The 19283-nt window shown below is 42.5% G+C and overlaps 1 protein-coding gene across 1 annotated transcript in view; it reads right to left on the bottom strand.

Annotated features, from left to right (window-relative positions):
- Positions 1-19283, bottom strand: part of CPI1 (cyclopropyl isomerase) — a 301987-nt gene that overhangs the window by 233129 nt on the left and 49575 nt on the right. Inside the window, exon 4 of the mRNA XM_089439988.1 lies at positions 5841-5924. Coding sequence (XP_089296114.1) covers positions 5841-5924 — 84 coding nt within the window. The remainder of the gene's footprint in view (positions 1-5840; positions 5925-19283) is intronic.

Raw genomic sequence — 19283 nt, 5'->3', positions numbered from 1 at the left:
GCTGCCTTGGCCCGAACCTTGCCTTGCCCGGCTAGCATTGCACATTTCTGGAAGTGGAGGCTCTGCCTTCCCTCCAGAATTTACAGAATTTGGCCCAGCACTGACCTTCAGGTTTGCATTGTGCAATTCTGGGAGGCAACGCCTTGCTGGCCCTAGAAACTGCACAATGCAATTTGCTGGTTTGCATGTCACTGCTGATTGAAATTGCGCATTGCACAGTTTCAGTCCTCAGCAGGCCAGGCTGGACTGTGCATTGTGCAGTTCCAGTAGTCAGTCAGCCTCCGGCAACCCGAACTGTGCGTTGCGTAGTTTTGGCAATCAGTCTCTCGACCTCCCAATGGAAATTGCATAATATTCACAATCAGTCACACAGGCATGTTGTGAGTCAGTCCTCAAGTTTGTTTTGGTTTTCAACTGACAGATTGCTTGCCATGAGTGTTGCTATGTCTCCAGGTATCACAGGTGTTCGTCTGCCTCTCAGCAGGTCACGTACAATGGCTCCCAGGAGAGCAAAGTCAAAGACACCATTGAGAGCGCAACTAGGGATGCAATCGATCAAGTGTCTATGAACTTGCCTATCTATGAAGACATCAAGTTGTTCATAAACAAGAATATCAAGATGAAAGGGCAGCGATATCGCAGCAAGCAGCACCATCAGTAGCAACAGAAGGTAACAGACTTGCGCGCGACAAATGCAAGGGGAAGGTTGTTGACAGCGCAGAGGCGGAGCAAAGTTGCAAGTTCAAGCAGATCCACTTGTGATGAAAACAGCTTTGGAGATTGAGGCTATGAGGTGACTGCGTGACAAAAGGATCGCACGAAGGCAAAGAGAGAAACAAAGAAGGAGTTGCAGCAGGAACAGGTACAACAGGAGGCGCAACATGCACAGACTGATGAAACTGCACCCATACAGGTTATAGACCCATCCCAACAGCTAGCACAGAGCAGACAGGGTGAGCAGTGTTGTCGATCGCATGCAAGGGTGTTCAAGAGCATGGATGTCATTGTGCGCACGCATGCGATCCCACCCATTGGCACACTCACCGAGGCGAAGACAAGAACCAAGTCCGACTGGAGTTGAACATGTATTTCGACAAGTTGATGCACATAGTCACCAGCACACACTTGGAGATCAGCGCAAACATTATGCATCAGTATGTTGTTGGTCTAGCTGCACTCAAGACGATGATGCGCATGTTATCAGACAAGTTGGACAGAGGAGCCATATTAGTGTACCCGGATGCAACGGAGGCAAGAGTTCGCTTTCAACGGGATGTCACAATTGAGCACACGGACACTATCATGGACTACCAAGCTTGGCATCAGTTTGCCACCGTCGATCATCGCATGGATGTCGAAGAGTTGGTCTTCCCACATTTGTCCAAGTCTTAGTGATAGCTTGCATAGCTTGCTCAAGCCTATTTTGTCTCACACGGGTACAAGTGCAGATTGTAATGTAACATCTTGGAAAAGTGAAAGACCAAGTGTCGATAATTGACTATAACAGTCATGTAGTAGGTGAAGAGTCATGAGGGTAGGTGAAGAGTCACAAAGGGAATGTCAAAGGTCACCCCACCCTTTGCTATTTATAGAACCTCATAACTCATTCTAAGGACTTTTGGGTAGCCAAGCTTCTGATAGGAGTATCTTAGAGAAAGTTTGGTGTCGATTTGGGGTAGCATCGGATGTGCTCTAGCCATGAAAATTGGTGGAGAGGCTAAAGCACATGAGATCTCCAAGACCCGGAAATGGTTTGGACAGATTGTACCCAATTTGGGAGATATTAAAATAATTAATATTTTTAATGGAGTTCCTAAGTCTAAACTTAGGAAAAATAAATGGGTATTAATATAAAATTGGGTTAGAAGGTTCCAAAAGTCATGGAACAAGCCAAATCTAATCTTAGTCATTGATTAGAGATTTAATCTTGGTTGTTGAAGGACCAACGAGAAAAGTATAAGAGGAGGCTTGAGGGTCAATTGGAGAACACACCAGAGTTATCAGTAGTTCATTTTGCTAGAGCGGAGTTGCTAAGCAAAGTTGAATCAGTGATCAGCAGCGAGGGGTAGTGAGTACGAGGCAAAAAGACAGAGACAATATTGAGAGACCAGCGCAGAAGCAGAGAGAGTGAAAGCAGCAGCCAGTCCAGGCGACGCAGAGCCCAGCAGAGACAGCACAGAGGCCATAGGGACTGTGTCATCCACGCAAAGGCTGTTGGAGTGACACAGAGGGTCCCAAAGGCTACGTAGTCCCTCAAAGGGCTAACGCAAAGGGTCTTGGGGTTGACGCAGGTCAGGAGGAGGCTAACGCAAAGGCCAAAAGGGCCAGCGCTGAGCTTCAATTGTGCCGGAGAGGGTTTCGTGCTAAGTCACATGACACGAGGACACGAGACACGGAGGACACGTAAATACGAGTATTCAATACGAAACGCAGCGACCTAGAAACAGGACACGGGGGACACGTTTTATATATATTTAATAAATATATCGAAATATAGTTTTTTATCCATATTAAATTGCAGGTTTCAGCTTATCTAATCAAATTAAAATATAATTACTTCTCAAAGTTCATAGTTCACTTTAAAAAAATAAATAGAATCAAAATTTACTATTTAGAAATTAGAATGTGATATGCTTGGTCTTGATTCTTGAATATTCAATGTTCATTGTTCATGTACAACTTACAAGCGCATAAGAAAATAACTGAAGTCTAATCCTATTGATTTCCTCTGCCCCTCTTGCGAGAAAATGCCACAGCTTTCCCTTTCCCTCTAGATGTAGACGCTGGTGCTGGTGGAGTTGGCAGTGGAGTTTGCTATGCTCTAGAAGCTGAAGAACTAGAAGTAGGAGCTATAGGAGGTAGACCACGTCCTCTACTGGTGGCAGGGCCCGGGCAGGTGGTGTCACCTGAAAACATTACAATCTCCCAATCCTGAAATCCTGAAAAACTGATAAGTCTGCTGCATTTTGGATGAAATCTAAAATTCTACTTTCTCCATATGAAATCCAATGAGGCCGGAACCACTCTCAAACATCCTGAGTCATTTCATGGTAATGTTAAAAATTTAAATAAAAGGATGAAAATGAAGATTAAGGTGTCACTTTTACTTTAAGAATTTAACATTACCATGAATAGCATATCAATACTAGGGCCTAGACTTGATCATTAAGCTGCCCCACTCAAAAATTATTTGTTTCTTTCAAAAAAAATTGCAGCTTATGCAGGCAACGTTTTCTATCAACAGAATACGCGTTTTCCAGATGCAGGACACGACGAAAACCGGCGAATACGTTTTACATTTTACAGGACACGATGAAAAACGTTTTCGACACGTTTTAGGGCCGTTTTCGTGTCCGACACGTAAAATACGGGACACGGGACCTTGGAGGACGTGTCCTGTGACTTAGGTTTCGTGGGATAGGTTTTCTGAATACTTGTTTCTGAATATAGAGGTATTGTTGCCGTGTATTTTTCTTTGTTGGGTGAGCTGGTTAGGCACCCAGTTGTACTTAGACTGCATAATAATATAACCCTCTGAATGGTTGCACCGGTTTTCCCGCATTGGGTTTTTCGGAGGACATTTGTCCAAAAATAACGATGTCACTCGTGTGCTTGTTTTCTTTCAGTTGATGATCTGTAGATGTTGTGACTGTATTGTGTTTATTTCGGTATTTAAATGTATTAAATAACTTGTTTGAATTTAAACAAGTTGAAGAAATAAACCAGCAGAATACATATTAATTTTCTAACGAATAGACTTAGAAAATTCAACACTTGGAGTGAATTGTAACGAGCCTTGACTTCTCCACAGTGCAGAGCTAGTACATCTCTTTGGAGGAGCAGGCGGCAGTGATTGTAACATTCCGTTATCGGGACTAGTGGTTGGCCATGGTTGTACTGTATGATTGGAACTTTCACTTCTTAACATAACAGAGCCGGCACGTTTTACACATATGTTGTTATTGTATTTTAGTTATCTTGGTTACTCTAATGATATATGTAGTTGTTTGCTTACACATGTATGTATAGACCTTTTTTGTATATGTATGTATGAATCTTACTGAGATGTGTTGTTGGTTTAACCATCACTTTGGATTGTTGGTTCACCTGCCTTCCAGTTTGTGATGCATCTTTGCTCGTGTGTTCCCTTCCAAGCCACGTGTTTCCACAGGTTTCCAAGGGGCGCACTCACCCCACTTTCCATGTGTTAGAACTATTCATGCACCTTCCTTGGCTTGCTGCGCATGTCACACCCTTGCTACCAACAAGGACATCCTACTTACCTCTGCGCACAACCGCGGTCAAGGCGATACCGTACGACCCACTGCTGGGACTCCTACACCAAACGGTCTGAGGTCTAGTTGGGACTTCTTACCGAGGAGATCCCCTGACATGTTGGCGGGTCCAACATCATCAACAGAACCATACCCTTTACTAAGCCAAGGCTAGATGGCCTGTTGCAAACTAAATAGAGGTCTCGTGAATTGTACTCCCAAATAAGTGTAATCTATGGTGATCTCAATCTCTAGCCCTTGATAGTAGAAATGTAAATTTGTAAGAGAGCTCTTCGACTCATTGAATATCAAAACCTTGGTTTTACCCAAGTTGATTTTCAATTGTCAAAGGCCATAAAAACTAGCCAATAAGTCGATTTGTCTTTGTATACCCTCAGGAGTAGAGGCTAACAAGACCAAGTCATGGACAAATCAGAGCAAGGAAGTGAACATTTGATGTAGAAGACAACCATCCCCCTCTTGGATATGTTCATGGAGGAAAGACTCTTACTCATCGATATAGATCCCAAAGAGGGTCGGTCAGAGGGACCACCCCTATTTTACTTTTACCCTGATGCTACTCTGGATGAAGTCAGAAAGGTCGTGTCCCATCCTGGGGCGTCCCAAGACTGACTCATTTAGTTTCATGATAGTTGCCAGTGGGATTTCAGATATGCCAATGTCAAGGAGTCTCTGAAGTAATGCCTCCCTCGATACTATGTCAAACACTTTCCAGAAGTCTACAAAGCAATTATAAACCTTCGAAGAAGGATCATGAGTCTCCTCAATAATCTATCGCAATGTGATAGCTTTCAAAGACTTTATGATCCATCTCTCCACCTAAAGTTCACAAGATGGCACATAAAAATCAGGACAAGATTCCTTGTATTGATGCAGCTTCTGAAGTAAAGGCTTGATAAAATAGCAAAATCAGACCACATTGTGACAACCACTGCCAACAAGAGAATAAGGATACAAGATACAAAAACCTAGATACATGTTTTTATCAGATATCCAGCTTACTGAAACTGTGTCTATGTGTGTGTGTGTAGTTCTGTTGTTAATAGCAGAAAATAATGACAAATACCTGTTTGGGTGAATCAAAGATAAACACAGCAATGAAGGACACATGCATTTTACACCTCAGAAGCAATGATAACTAAATGGCCAGGAGCAAAACATCTTGGAAGGATACCAAAGAAAAATATAGTTTGAAAAGTTGCTGCATGTTAACCAGTTTATGCTTTGTGGGCTTTCTTTCATGTAGAATATCTAGATTACCCAATGATATGGAATATTGCAACCATAGAAAGTTTTGTTTCAACCTGAGAAAAATCAAAATCAATCGTTTTCATCCTCATACAAGAGGACTTGGCAAAGCCATATTATATGTACCATGTAGATCATACCTTGTAACTCTAGGCTACTATCACATTTATCATCTTCAATAAGAAAATGCCAACAGTGACTGTGTTGTGTTTTACTTTTAATAAAGATAACTAAAATTGAAGAAACAAGCATCCCAGAATCCCAATGCCAAAAGATGGGACAAAGATAAAAGGTTACCTTTCCAACCAAAATGAATGGCAGCAAGAAAGAGGGAAGCACTGAAACCAATCCTAAAACCAAATATTCCAACTCTGTGAATTTCTGCCAAAAAGACAAATAGACCATCAGTACGACTGAAATTCCTTGAACAATCACATTGATTGCCAAAAATAAATATTAGTTAGTAATATGCCACAAAGAAAGTTATAATAAAATATAGTACCTGGCCATGAAAAGGCTAAAATTAAATTATCCAAATGCTTAGCAGAACAGCACCATCCAAAACCTCAGGCAGACATAAAATTCCAAAAATATTATACATTATTTGCATGAGATCTGTTCATCTCCCATCATAACCAATTTATTGGAATGGAAATATTCAACTAGCTAATGTTCAGCACGAAAGATTCAAGGATTGAATTCCAAAAAAATTGACCTAGAGTTGTCGCATCCGAATGAAAATTGCAGTCTTCAATAGTCTTCCCAAGTCATGAGATTTAGAATAGCATAAAGAGAACAGAGAGCAAAAGTAGAGATACATACGCAAGTCTTACCACATACACAAATATGGATGCATTCACATATAGAAGCAAAAGTTAAGTTTGCCCTTGTTATTGTAATTAAATATGTATTAAGTAACATGTCTTGTGATCCAGCAAGGGTATGTTACCCACCAAAAAGTGGGTAAAACCCCATAGGAGAATTTTTTTCTCCTTTGAGGAGCCAACCATCCAACACCTAAAATGCTCAATACATGATGATATGCCATGATCCTCCACCATTTGCATCAGTCAGACACCTCTCACCATCCGGCATTCCTCTTGAAGGAAGGTGGGCCATCATTCGGCAGTTACTTTAACCATCTTTCAATCATGTGCTTTTACTTGATGTTTGGGGCATTCTAACATGGATTAAGGGGCAATTTGGATGACTGACCAACCTTGACTGTAAATCTATCCTCTCACTTTACCAGGGAGGTTAGGTTTTGACCCTAGCCTAGTTGAACCTTCTCTGAGGGACCTTAGAGATACAAGAGAGGCACTACTTGGGAGACTTGGATTGAAGTAGCGTGTCCATGATATTTCATACTTACCACTTTCTATCATTCCGTAGATTTCATCTCTATTATTTAGGATTGTGGTCATTGGTTCATTGGGATTGGCACTCTCTCATCTTCATCCTTGAGTCAAGGCCAGAAACTTAGCCCTAGAGGTTGAAGCAGCTAAAAGAATGATCAAAGCATGAAATGGCCACAATGAAAGAAAAAGAAAGCTAAAATGCAAAATATGGCTGAGACATTAATTAGCACATGGGAAAAAAAACCCCCTCATTAGCCATCACCCAATTCCCAAAGTGGAAAAAGTCAACCTTGGGAATAAATCGGCAAGTGTCTGGAAATTGAAAAAGTCCTTAAAGAAAGGAGGTTTTTGAAAAATCAGCAAAACTTGGCAGAATTTAAAAGTACAAAAATATTCATTTTTTTCATCTTTTAGCATCTAAAGTATCAACAACATCAAATAAATGCATTGCCACGTAAATATGAAAATAAAGCTAATATATAATATGTATAAGAATTCTAGTGCTACATCACATATCAAAAGTGAATCAAGTCCTGAATCCTAAGTCCTGACTTAGTCTTGACTCTCAAGAGTCAAAATATCAACAATAAATATATATCATGAGTCATCTACATGTCATAAACTAATCAGTCACTAAGTTCCTTTGCCCTGTTTACGGGAATAGGGAATGGCTTTACCTTTTCCTCTAGAGGAAGAAGGCCCTGCCCCTGGGACTACAAATGGACTTTGTCATCCTCTAGAAGCAAAAATAGGAGGTCGCCTCTGTCCTCTGTTGCCGCCCATCCTCAATGGTGCCACCTCCTCCTCCTCCTCCTCCTCCTCCACCTCTTGTTCGTGCTCCTCATCCTCCTCCTCCTCCTCCTCTACCTCTCCCTCCCCTGCAGCTGCTACCTCCTCTGGCTCCAGTGCCTCCGGATCCTCCTCTAACTAATCAAGGTCCAAGTCCATGATAGGCCTCTTAGTCTCAACCCGCCATGTAACAATAGTGTCAATATGGTCCAATGAGATGGCTTCCACGTCAAGGGTTTTCTAAAGTTGTCTAACCCACAATCGGAGATTGTAGTAGACGTAGACCATGTCACTGAAGCATTGGGACTCCAAACTATATTAGGGTCATGGATTGTAAATTAGTACCTAGAAAATTTAAATATTAAAAATAATAAATAATAATATTTTTTTCCGAGGAAAAAACAAAAACTTTTTATTAGCAAAATAAAAAGTTTTACAATCTGTTTATATCACTTCCGAAGAAGTTTGCCCCCCTAGAGCTGGGCACATAATACTGTCTGAAAACGATTTGTGCTTGTGTAAAAACAAAACAAGCAGCTGCTCTATCCAGCAAAAACTGTCCAGCAATCCCTTTTTTCTGCTGAAACGTATTAACATAACTGTTTTTTGTCTTAAGGACCACAAAAAATGGGGCCTCCTTCTATGAAGGAAAACAACCCCGCACATACATATACTGTGCAAATGAACAAAACGCAGATATAATATGTCTGAGTTTTGTAAAAAACTTCCTAATACGGCCTGAGATATATATTTACAAAAAGAGAAAAATAAAAACAGAGTGTTTGGAACCTGTAGGTATAACAAAAACTGAAAGAAGTAAAAAGGAGGAACCGTCTCCCCATTCATATAGGTGGAGCGAATGGTGGCTGCTGTGAAAAGGTTTTATGCCCCTGTAGAGATTCCTCTATCGCCCATCCGCCCAAATCCTGTTGAAGGCCAGCTTTAGAAAGCTGGTCGGCCTCTTCATTATTTTCCCTGTAGATATGACATAGCTGAAAACTGTTAAAGGACGACTTTAGTAACAAAATTTCATCTAAAAGAGGCTTTAAAATTTGATTGTGACATGTTGCATTGCCATTAACCCATTTGGAGACATTTTGTGAATCACCGAAAATTTGAATGGTGTAAATGTTCCTCTGGAGAAGCCAACACAGCAGGAGGTGTAAAGCAGATAGCTCGGCATAGTTATTAGTCCCGGAGCCTAATCCAACAGAAGCCTTTAGAAGATGTTCGGCAGATAGATGAATGCTCATGCCAGCACCGGCCCTATTGTTCTGTGAGGCTCCATCATAAAAAGCCCAAGGAATGTCTTCCCTTATGGTGAAAGCCTTGTCTCGTCTAGGAATGGTTTTTACCTCGGGCACAGGAATAGCGGTATATATTGCTGCACAGTTCGAAGCGACAACTGATGTTGGGGAGGATTTATCATGAAAGATGCTATTGTTTCTTGCTAGCCATACTCCCCAGAAGAAAATGGGAGGCAAGTTTCTCAGTGCTCCATCCGGATGCTTTTGCCACCAGTTTTTCCAAGCCACTTCCAGAGGTTCAGGTCCCCATTGTGCCTTGATATTGAGCAACCCAGTAAGTTCCTCCCAAATCTTTAAAGAAACAGGGCACGAAATAAAAAGGTGTCTGATAGATTCTTCTTCTGATTTACATAAAGGGCATCTACCTGGACCGATAAGGTATCTAGCTTGCAGTCTGTCCCATATAAATAATAATATATTAATGAATTCAAAATTATTTTACCTGTTGCGCTTTTTGGTGTGTATTTTGTCATGACCTCTGATACTTGTTTTATTTGACCACAATTTCCGTCACTTAATTTTTTATTTTTGCTTTATATTTGTATTTCTTTTTAGAAAATGTCGTAATTCCTCTGCATTGGTGTTCGAACCACTGTTATTCAAATGGTAGATGATTGAATAACACAGAGATTGTTCCACAAATATGCTTGTCATTGGATGGTTCGACATTAGCTTCTATTTGTCCAAAAACAACAGTATCATTTGTGTTGTATCTTTCTCTATTGTTCAGTTTCTTGTTTCAACATATTATTTAATTGGTGTAGGTTGCAATGTATGTATTTCGATGTTTGCCATAGGAAACTGCAAATAGCTTGTTCATGTAAATCTAACAAGTAGGAGAAATATCATCAGTTGTTGCAGTAGGGATTCCCTGGTTTAAGGAATTTTCACATGGTATCAGAGCAGTTCAGATGAGACAAGAAGAACAGTGCTAGAGAACCTAGCGCTGAGCAGAGAAGGAGGTTGAATAGCTGCAGGAGGCAGCAGTTCGAATCCCCAGAAGGATTGCGTTGTCCAAGCCAGGAGGGCTAAAGTTTCGAGTAAAGTCTCTCTCTGAGTGAGTCGACAAAGAGGAAGGGCTTCTAGATCGAAATCTTGTCATGGCAGAGGGAGCAGCGCTGATCCTCAATGTGAGGAAAAGCTGGTGGGACACAGTTTTTCTATAGGCCGTTTTGTTGGGCAGAAAGACGTCAGAAGAGAGAAGAGAAGCACAGTGAGGGAATTTTTCCTCAGTAGACTTCCTGCCAAGAAGTTTGTTTTCTTATTGGCTAAGCAGCAGCAGTAAGAGCAGAGAGGAGCAGTTTGACATTTTCATGGCAGAGATGGCAACCAGTGGGCTAAGAGATCAGGACAGGTTGGATGGGGCATCCAACTACGTCATCTGGAAGGCAAGAATGTCATTCCTTCTAGATGAGCATTCTCTCAAGACCTATGTCGACAGCGTGGTGGTTGTGCCTGCAGATCAAGATCCACTGAAGAAGTACCGAGCAGAAATGGCGAAGGCCAAGAGGATGATCCTTGATGGAGTAAAGGATCATGTAGTCTGTCACATCACTAGCAAAGGGGTTGCTAAGGAGATGTGGGATGCCTTGGAAACGCTATATCAAGGATCTTCCGAACAGCGGAAGATGTACTTAAAGCAGAAATTGGGATCTACGCAAATGTAGAAGGGGGAGCGCATTGATCCGTTCCTCACGAAGCTTCAGGAGGCCCGGGACGAGTTAGCAGCTGTGGGATCTACACCTCAAGGGTCCGAGTTGGTTAGACTGGCCCTCAATTCAATCTTAGATGAGTGGCAAGTCGTTGTCCAAAGTATCCTGGGCAGGGCGACTTTGCCAAATTGGGATGAGATGTGGGCATCTCTTAAGCAAGAGGAGTTGAGGAGAGACTTGGTCAAATGTAAGCTTGACGGAAGCAGTAGCAATGGGTCGAAGCACAAGGAGGAGGAAGAGAATGCATCCCTTGCATCCAAGGGGCAGCAGGAGCAACGAAGGTGGAAGGAGGACATCTCAAAGATCAAATGCTTCAAGTGTGGCGAAATAAGTCACTACGCAACACAATGTCCTCTCAGGAAGAAGGACAAAGATGAGAAGCACGATCTGAAAGTTGCAATGTTGATTTGGGGTAGCATCGTCTGTGCTCTAGCCACGAAATTTGGTGGAGAGGTTGGGGCACATGAGATCTCCAATACCCAGAAAGGGTTTGGGCAGATTCTAAACAGATCATGAGATATTAAAATAATTAATATTTTTAATGGAGTCCCTAAGTCTAAACTTAAGGAAAATAAAATATTAATGTGTATTAATATGAATCTGTGTTAGAATGTTCCAAAAGACATGGATCAAGCCAGATCTAATCTTAGTCGTTGATTAGGGACTTAACCTCGGTCGTTGAATCGTCAACAAGAAAAGTATAAGAGGAGGCCTGAGGGTCACTTGGAGACTACACTAGAGTGATCAGTCATTCTATTCTCTAGAGCGGGGTTTGCTAAGAGAGATAAAATCAGTGATCAGAAGAGCAGCTGAGGGGCATTGAGTACAGAGAAACAGAGAAGGCAGAGATTGTGTCGGGAGAGCAGCGCAACAGCAAAGGAGAGTGACGCAGAGCCAGCAAGGGCTCATGCAGGGCCACACAAAGGCAGCCATGTGTTGCGCAGAGCACCAGAGAGGCCGTCGTGTCTGACGCAAAGGCCCAGAAAGCTGACGCAGGGCCAACGTGAGACAAAGAGGGGCTGACGCAGTCCAGATTGGGCAGACGCTAGGGTTGCAGAGCAATTTTGTGCTAAGGAGCTGCCAGAAAGATTTTCCGGGGTTTCAACCAGGAGATTTCTCTCAAACTGTGAGGTATAGCTGCTAAGGAAATTCTCTGTTGGGTAGGCCAGTTTCAGCACCCATATTGTACTCTGATATTGCTTAATAAGAAAACCCTCAAATCGCTGCACCGGTTTTCCCGCATTGAGTTTTTCCGAGGACATTGGTCCAAAAATAATGGTGTCATGTGGTGTGTTTGTTCTTGTTTCTTTTAGTTGTTGATCGGTAATATGTTGAGCATGCACTGGTGTTTATTTTCAGCATTTACTTTGTGAATAACTTGTTAAAGAAAAATAACAAGTAGGTAGGAATAAATCAGAAAAAGTGCATGAAGGGTTTCTAAACTAAGTAAACTTAGAAAATTCAACATGCACCCACGAAGATCGAGGAGGAGGAGTCTGCCATGACAGCTAAGATACCTCCAAGAGGAAGGTGGGCTTATTTAGAGTTGTAGTTCGAAAGAGCTACAAATGGGCAGGATCCTTGAGGAGCCCACATCAGTAGTCGCAGGATGGACTAAGTGTCAAATGGTGCAAAGGGGTGTTGGAGCAACAGATGCAGTGGCTAAAGCACCAAGTCTGAGCAATGTAGTGCAAAGTTGCAGCAGTGCAGGGAAGCATAGTGAAGTAGCAGCAGCAGTGCAGTGGCTTCAGAGGGATAGCGTAGGACTAGCAACAGTCAGATCTTCAGCATCGAGATGCATCTATGCTAAACACTTGTTCAGTAATTTGGTATGTTTTTCCGTTGTTGATGCAATAGCAGTCGCAGTTTGCAGCGCAGGGGCAGTTGGCAGTGGCAGCAGCAACACGGATGCAGAAATTCAGAGGGAGTTGCAGTACGGATGCAGTGTTGACAGTGGCAGGGTCAGCAACAGTACAGATGCAGCATTTGCGCAGTAGTTGGTGGACAGCATGTCAGACATCAGCAGCACAAAGGACGATGTTATGAAGTCAGGGTGATGCTTCAGTGGGAGGCATTGCTAGAGCACATTCCTCACTAAGAGGGAGTGTTGATTTCTGGTAGCATCGGATGTGCTCTAAGTCTCAAATTTTGCAGGGAGGCTTGGGCACGTGTATTCCAAAGAACCCAAAAAGCATTTGTGGAAATTCCACCCAGAGACAGTTTTATTAAAATAATTAATTATTTTTAATGGGACCCTAAGTCTAAACTTAGGAAATTAAAATAATTAAAGGGTATTAATCTAACTGTAGGTGTAACTTCCAAAAGAAGACGAGGATCAAGCAGAAATGATCTTAGCCATTGATTAGCTTCTAATTTGCATCGTTGAATGTCAACGAGAAGATTATTTAAGGAGGCTTGAGGGTCATTTGGCAAAAACAGAGAGAGTTGATCAATCAGATTGAATCGCTGAAGCTAGAGGCAACAAAGTGATTTGTAGTGATCACGCAGAGAGGGGCAGAGGGAGTTCTGGCTGGAGGATCTCCTCTAGAGCCAAGAATACTCAACAGAGAGGCAGAGAGACACACAGAGGAGGCAGCGCAGAGGCCGGAGAGGGTGACATAGAGCCAGGAAGGGCTCACGCAAAGCAGCGCAGAGGCCGGAGAGGGTGACATAGAGCCAGGAAGGGCTCACGCAAAGCAGCGCAGAGCCTCCTACGCAGAAGTTTGAAATTTGCTAGGGAGTTAGATATTCTGAGCCAGGAGGGCTGGAATCAACTCTAGAGGGCAAATCGATTCCCAACAGAGGTGACACAGTGCCTTAGAGGCTGACACAGGGCCCAGACAGGGTCAGCGCAGAAGTAGTCGAGGACTCGTTGGTTCAGCTGCCGAATCAGCCAAGACTTACAGTGTAGAGAGGTAATCTAACTAATTTCTTTTGTCGATTGATATTCTTTGTACTGGATTGCCAGCAAGGCATCCAGAAGTTGTATTCAAAAATAACTTCAGCTTAATAATAAAAACCCTCAGATTTGCTGCATCGGTTTTCCAACATTGGGTCTTTCAAGGACGTTTATCCAAAAACAACTGTGTCATTTGTGTTGTATCTTTCTCTATTGTTCAATTTCTTGTTTCAGCATATTATTTAATTGGTGTAGGTTGCAGTGTATGTATTTTGATGTTTGTAGTAAGAAACTGCAAATAGCTTGTTCATGTAAATCTAACAAGTAGGAGAAATATCATTAGTTGTTGCATTAGGGATTCCCGGGTTTAAGGAATTTTCACACTTCTAGGGCTTGTCATGTGGTCTACAAGTCAAAAGAGTCTTTCTCATGTATGAGAGACCCTTCTTGGGCATGTTACATATTTATTTGAGTCATTATAAGAGTCAAAACACCCTCCAAGACCTTGTCACAAGTGCACAATCAAGTCGGTCCTCAAAAGAAGCAAATTGATTTATCAAAAGGACAAGTCGACCTAAGGAAGATGTCAAGTCGGCTCATTTGCATGGAGAGATCACTATATAAAGGAGGACTCAGCCTCACTTGGAAGATCATCCATCAAGCATCCACGAAGAAGAAAGAAGTGCGAAAAAGGAAGGAAGATAGCCTCTTGAGCAGTGAAGACAAGGAGAAGAAAATTGAAGGATTTGGTATTGTTTTTAGGTCTCTCCTTGCACACGTGTGACTGCAGTTACGGTTTCTACAGTAGGGTTACATCAGTCCTCTAAGGAGTCGAGATAAAGGTCAAGAAAAGAACATCACTACTAGTTGAAGTCACCAAGAGAAGTGTGCAAGCATAGCGAAGGTGAAGAGCCACATAAATCTGCCCAATCAACCTCACACGTGTGACACCTTGACAGTTGCAGGTAGGCCGAAAATTACAGGTCTGTAAAAAGAGGCTGAAATTCTAGAGAAGCCGAAAACAAAGGTGAAGAAGTCAGTTTGACTAGTGTTGACTTGAAGAGGAAGAAGAGTTGATTCAAGGAAGCCTTGTGAGTTAGTCTTGGAGAGGTTCCTAGGTCAAGGATCTTGGTCTTGGAGTTCATCAATTGAAGATTTTATAAGAAGAAGAATTCAGTGGGTTTTCTTCTCAAGTTTGGAGAGGTTTTGGGCCTCATTGATAACCTAGATCCTGTGTCCTTTGTCTCATTGTTCATTATGTTTTGGTAGTTGTTTGATGAAGGGAACATAATAATAATCAAGAAAAGTAAAAAGTCTTCACAAGCAGTTATTGAAAGCAAGAGAAATCACCTATACTGCTGTCCCTAGATTTCTCAACACTAGAACCTAAGGGTTTGACCTCTAACCTTCATTTTTCCTCACTGTTTGCTACAGCAGTCTAATATCTTTCTAACAATGGTGAAAAACACATATAAGTGGAATAAAAATCATATCTAAGGTGCCTCACACATTAATAAGTCACTGAAGCAATTTGGGCATTAATTATTTGGTCTAGATCTAGTTGTTTTAAGGGCTGTCATCTCTGTAATAGAAGTCTGATTTCTAACAGTGGCACTGGTATCCTAAAGTGGCTAAGAACATTAAAGATATTTTGCATTTTAAGTGCTCTTAAGAAATTGGGTAAATTGGGCTTGTTTGATACACTTGGCATTGAATAATCCATGGATCATTTCACTGATTTCATAAGTAATCCATTGTTGTCATAAAATTCATTTGTTGCTTATCATAATTTCTCTTACTCGTGCTCTATTTCTCATAATTAGAGGCATTGCTTCTAATTTAATGGCTAAATGATTCGACGATTATTGCTAAGAAAAGGACTAATACTCATGGTTTCATTGTGAGTTCCATGTTGATTTGTGGTAGCATCGGATGTGCTCTAGCCATGAAAATCGGTGGAGAGGCTAAAGCACATGAGATCTCCAAGACCCAGAAACGGTTTGAGGAAATTCCACCCGGTTAGAGAGATATTAAAATTTTTAATATTTTTAATGAAGTTCCTAAGTCTAAACTTAGGAAAATTAAAATAGTAATGGGTATTAATATAAAACTAGGTGAGAAAGTTCTAAATGACATGGATCAAACCAAATCTAATCTTAGTCGTTGATTAGAGACTTAATCTCGGTCGTTGAAAACTCAACAGGAAAAGTATAAGAGGAGGCTTGAGAGTCAATTGGAGATACACCAAGATTGATCAGCCAGTTCGATTTTTTGGAGCAGGGTTTGCTAAGAAAATTTGAACAAGTGATCTGAGTTGCAGTGAGGGGCAGTGAGTACATAGCAGAGAGGCAGAGATAGTGCCAGAGGGCCAGCACAGTGACTGAGGAGGCTACGCAGAGGCAGCAGGAGCCACGCAAAGGTAGCTAGAGACTGCACAGAGGCTGAGGGGCCTGCGTGGGTGACGTAGAAGGCCAGAGAGTTGACGCAGAGAGGCAGAGGGCTGACGCAGGGGGTTCCAGAGCTACGCAGAGGCTAGCAGGGCTGACGCAGAGCCTTGGAGAAGCGCCAAAAGGATTTTCGTGGGGCAGACTTGTTGAATATATGTCTCTAAGAAGAGGTATTACTACCGTGTAGAAATCTCTGTTGGGTGAGCCAGTTTGGCACCCTAGTTGTACTCAAGAAATCTGCATAATAATAAAACCCTCAAAACTGTTGCACCGGTTTTCCTGCGTTGGGTTTTCCAGGGACGATTATCCAAAAATAATGGTGTCCCTTGTGTGTTTGTCTAGTATTCAGTTGTTGATCTGTATATGAGTTAAGGTTGCATTTGTGTTTATTTTCAATATTTATATGTATAAATAACTTGTTAATGGAATAAACAAGTAGGTGAAACAAACCAGATAATGCAATAGGGATTTCTGATGTGTTAGATTCAGAAATTTCAACATGGTATCAAAGGATTGCAGATCACAGGAGGACTGAAGGCACCAGCATAATCAGAAGTATTTGTAGTAGTAGCACTTGCCCCGAGAGACAGAGCTACTCCTAAGCAGAAAGCAGCAAAGAAGGAGTGACGTAGAGGGCCTTCATCATCATTTCAAGCCAGAGAGAGGGCCAGTGCAGAGGCAAAGAGAGGCAGAAGAGGCTCACGAAGAGTCACGTCATCCTACTCAGTCAGGTAGGCTTGACGCAGTTGGCCAGAGGAGTAATTCATCCTTTGCCGAATTGCGCAGAGCTGGAAGGCTCAATTTCTTCAGTTGTTGGGGCATAGGGCGTTGTGGGCAGATTGTGGATTAGGAATCTGGTGGTGTGTTGTTGCTGTCGAAGCCGAACAGTACCTAACGGGACAGAACCAAGGTAGAGGGAGTCGTTGCCTTAACAGATTTCTAGCCAAGAAATCCAGATCCGAGTTGTTGTTACAAAGAGGATCGAAGAGGAGCGGATCGACAGTTGGCGTGAATATTCCAACGGGGAAATCGAGCCTTAGAGGGAGTCTAGGAGAGAACTTCCAGGAGGGAAGTCGAGACTCAGAAGGAGTCCAGAAGAAGAGCGGAGATGGCAATGAACGGACTGAGGGATCAAGACAGGTTGGACGGGGCCTCCAACTTTGTCATCTGGAAGGCCAAGATCCTGTTTGTTCTGGATAGACATCGCATCAAGGGCTTCACCTTGAGAACCATGGCTATCCCAGTAGACCCAGCTGATAATGAGAAGTATGAGGATGCAATGGCAAAGGCAAAGTGCATAATCCTTAATGGGGTCACGGATCATGTCGTACCACATAATGTCGAAAAGAACACGACAAAGGAGATGTGGGATACTTTGACGACATTGTATCAGGGCACTTCCGTGCAGCAAAAGATGTTATTAGAGAATCAGTTGCGGTCGTATCAGATGCAGAAGGGGGAGCAGATAGATCTATACCTCCTCAAATTGCAGGAGATTCGGGACCAACTTACTTCCATAGGGGCCACGCCGGATCAGGAGTTCATGGTGAGGACCGCCCTGAATGCAGTCTCCGAGGATTGGGAGACATTTGTCCAAAGCATTTTGGGCAGAGCTAATCTTCCAGGATGGGAAGAGATGTGGGTAGCTCTTCGCCAAGAAGAGATCAGACGGTTGACCAAGGTGGGGAGTAGCAGCAAAGGGGGTCGAATCAAGAAAGAGGAGGAAGAGGATGCAGCTCTGGCATCTGCAGGACAGCAAGGGAAGAGGAAGAAGAAGGACATCTCCAAAGTGAAGTGCTTCCATTGTGGGGAGTTGGGTCATTATGCAACCCAGTGTCCCAGGAAGAAAAATAAGGGGGAGGCTTCTAACTCCAAGGCAGCTCCAGCTAAAGCAAAGAAAGAAGTCGAGACGAATGACGATTGTGCCATGAGTGCTCATGCACCTCTAGAGAAGAGGTGGGGTGACATCGAGTTGTAGTCAGGAGGACTACAAAAGATGTAGGGGCAGGATCCTTGAGGTACCCAAACTCTTGGATCATATCCGACTACGGGAGCCCCGAATGACACTAGCAGGATGACAAATGTCGGTAGAAACAAGATGCGGATGGAGCGACAAGGCAGTGCTAGAGTGCAGAGGTCTGTAGTAGCGAGGTGGGGGTTGCAGCAATGCGAGAGGCATAGAGGTGGTTGCAGCAGTGCGAGAGGCACAATGGAGGTTGCAGCAATGCGAGAGGCACAGAGGTGTTTGCAGCAGTGCATAGGCAGCAGAGGGAGCACATGATAGCAGCAGAGGTAGCTTTAGCATCAGGAGACTTCCAGACTGACAAGGATGTCAGAATTTGGGTAGATCAGTTACATCTCGGTCACTGAGTTGCAGTGCGGCAGTTAGCAATGGCAGTGCTATGGGCAGCATGTTGAGAGGGAGTTGCAGTACAAATGTAGCAGTCGCAGTGGCAGAGCCATGGGCAGCAGTACAGGAAGCAGCAGTGCAGTGGATGTTGGGCAGCAGGCCAAGCATCAGCACAAATAATGGTTACTATGATATGCTTCTAATCAAAATGGACACATTGACAAATTCACTTAAGAGCATTTAATATTTCTTAGATAAGAAGCCCTCTCTTATATCCACTTGCTTTTCAATCTTCCTAATCAAGAATCCATGGCTTATTTCAGTCCTTGCAACTTGACCTTCCAGAAGATTCTACTATGAACAAACTTCCAATTTTCCGAGGGAATAGTGCAATCAATGTTGAAGCTCATATAAAGAAGTTCAACACTTTCATACAAAGATATGCTTATGCAACTGCATACAACCATGAAGATGTTAGAATGAAGTTGTTTGTCCTTTCATTAGAGGAGGTTGCATTGAATTGGTTTCAGGACAAACCAGATACTGATGCATTATATGGGGATAAAAGAGAAGGAAAATACTTAGTCAAAGAGCTTAACTCCATCAAGAAAAGGGAAAATGAAAATGTTGAGGAGTTTAATCAAAAATTTAATGTCTTCTCAAAGATATGACTCAAGATTCCAAGCCAACTAACATGACAGCGTTAGAGCAATATATTGAAGCATTTAATGTTGACACCCAATATGAGATTAGGCGTGCCAAGCTTGCTACTTTAGTTGTTGCTCAAAATGTTGTTGAAGAGTTAGAGAAAGCTTCAGCGAAATCAGAAATTCATGGTTTCGAAAGAGGTCCAGCTAAATCTAAAGGAAAAGAAATTA

Source organism: Pinus tabuliformis, chromosome 9, assembly GCF_031772625.1.
Source record: "Pinus tabuliformis cultivar Carrire ecotype Pingquan chromosome 9, CPIR1, whole genome shotgun sequence".
Classification (NCBI taxonomy): domain Eukaryota; kingdom Viridiplantae; phylum Streptophyta; class Pinopsida; order Pinales; family Pinaceae; genus Pinus; species Pinus tabuliformis.
This window is presented reverse-complemented; position numbering and strand designations above follow the sequence as displayed.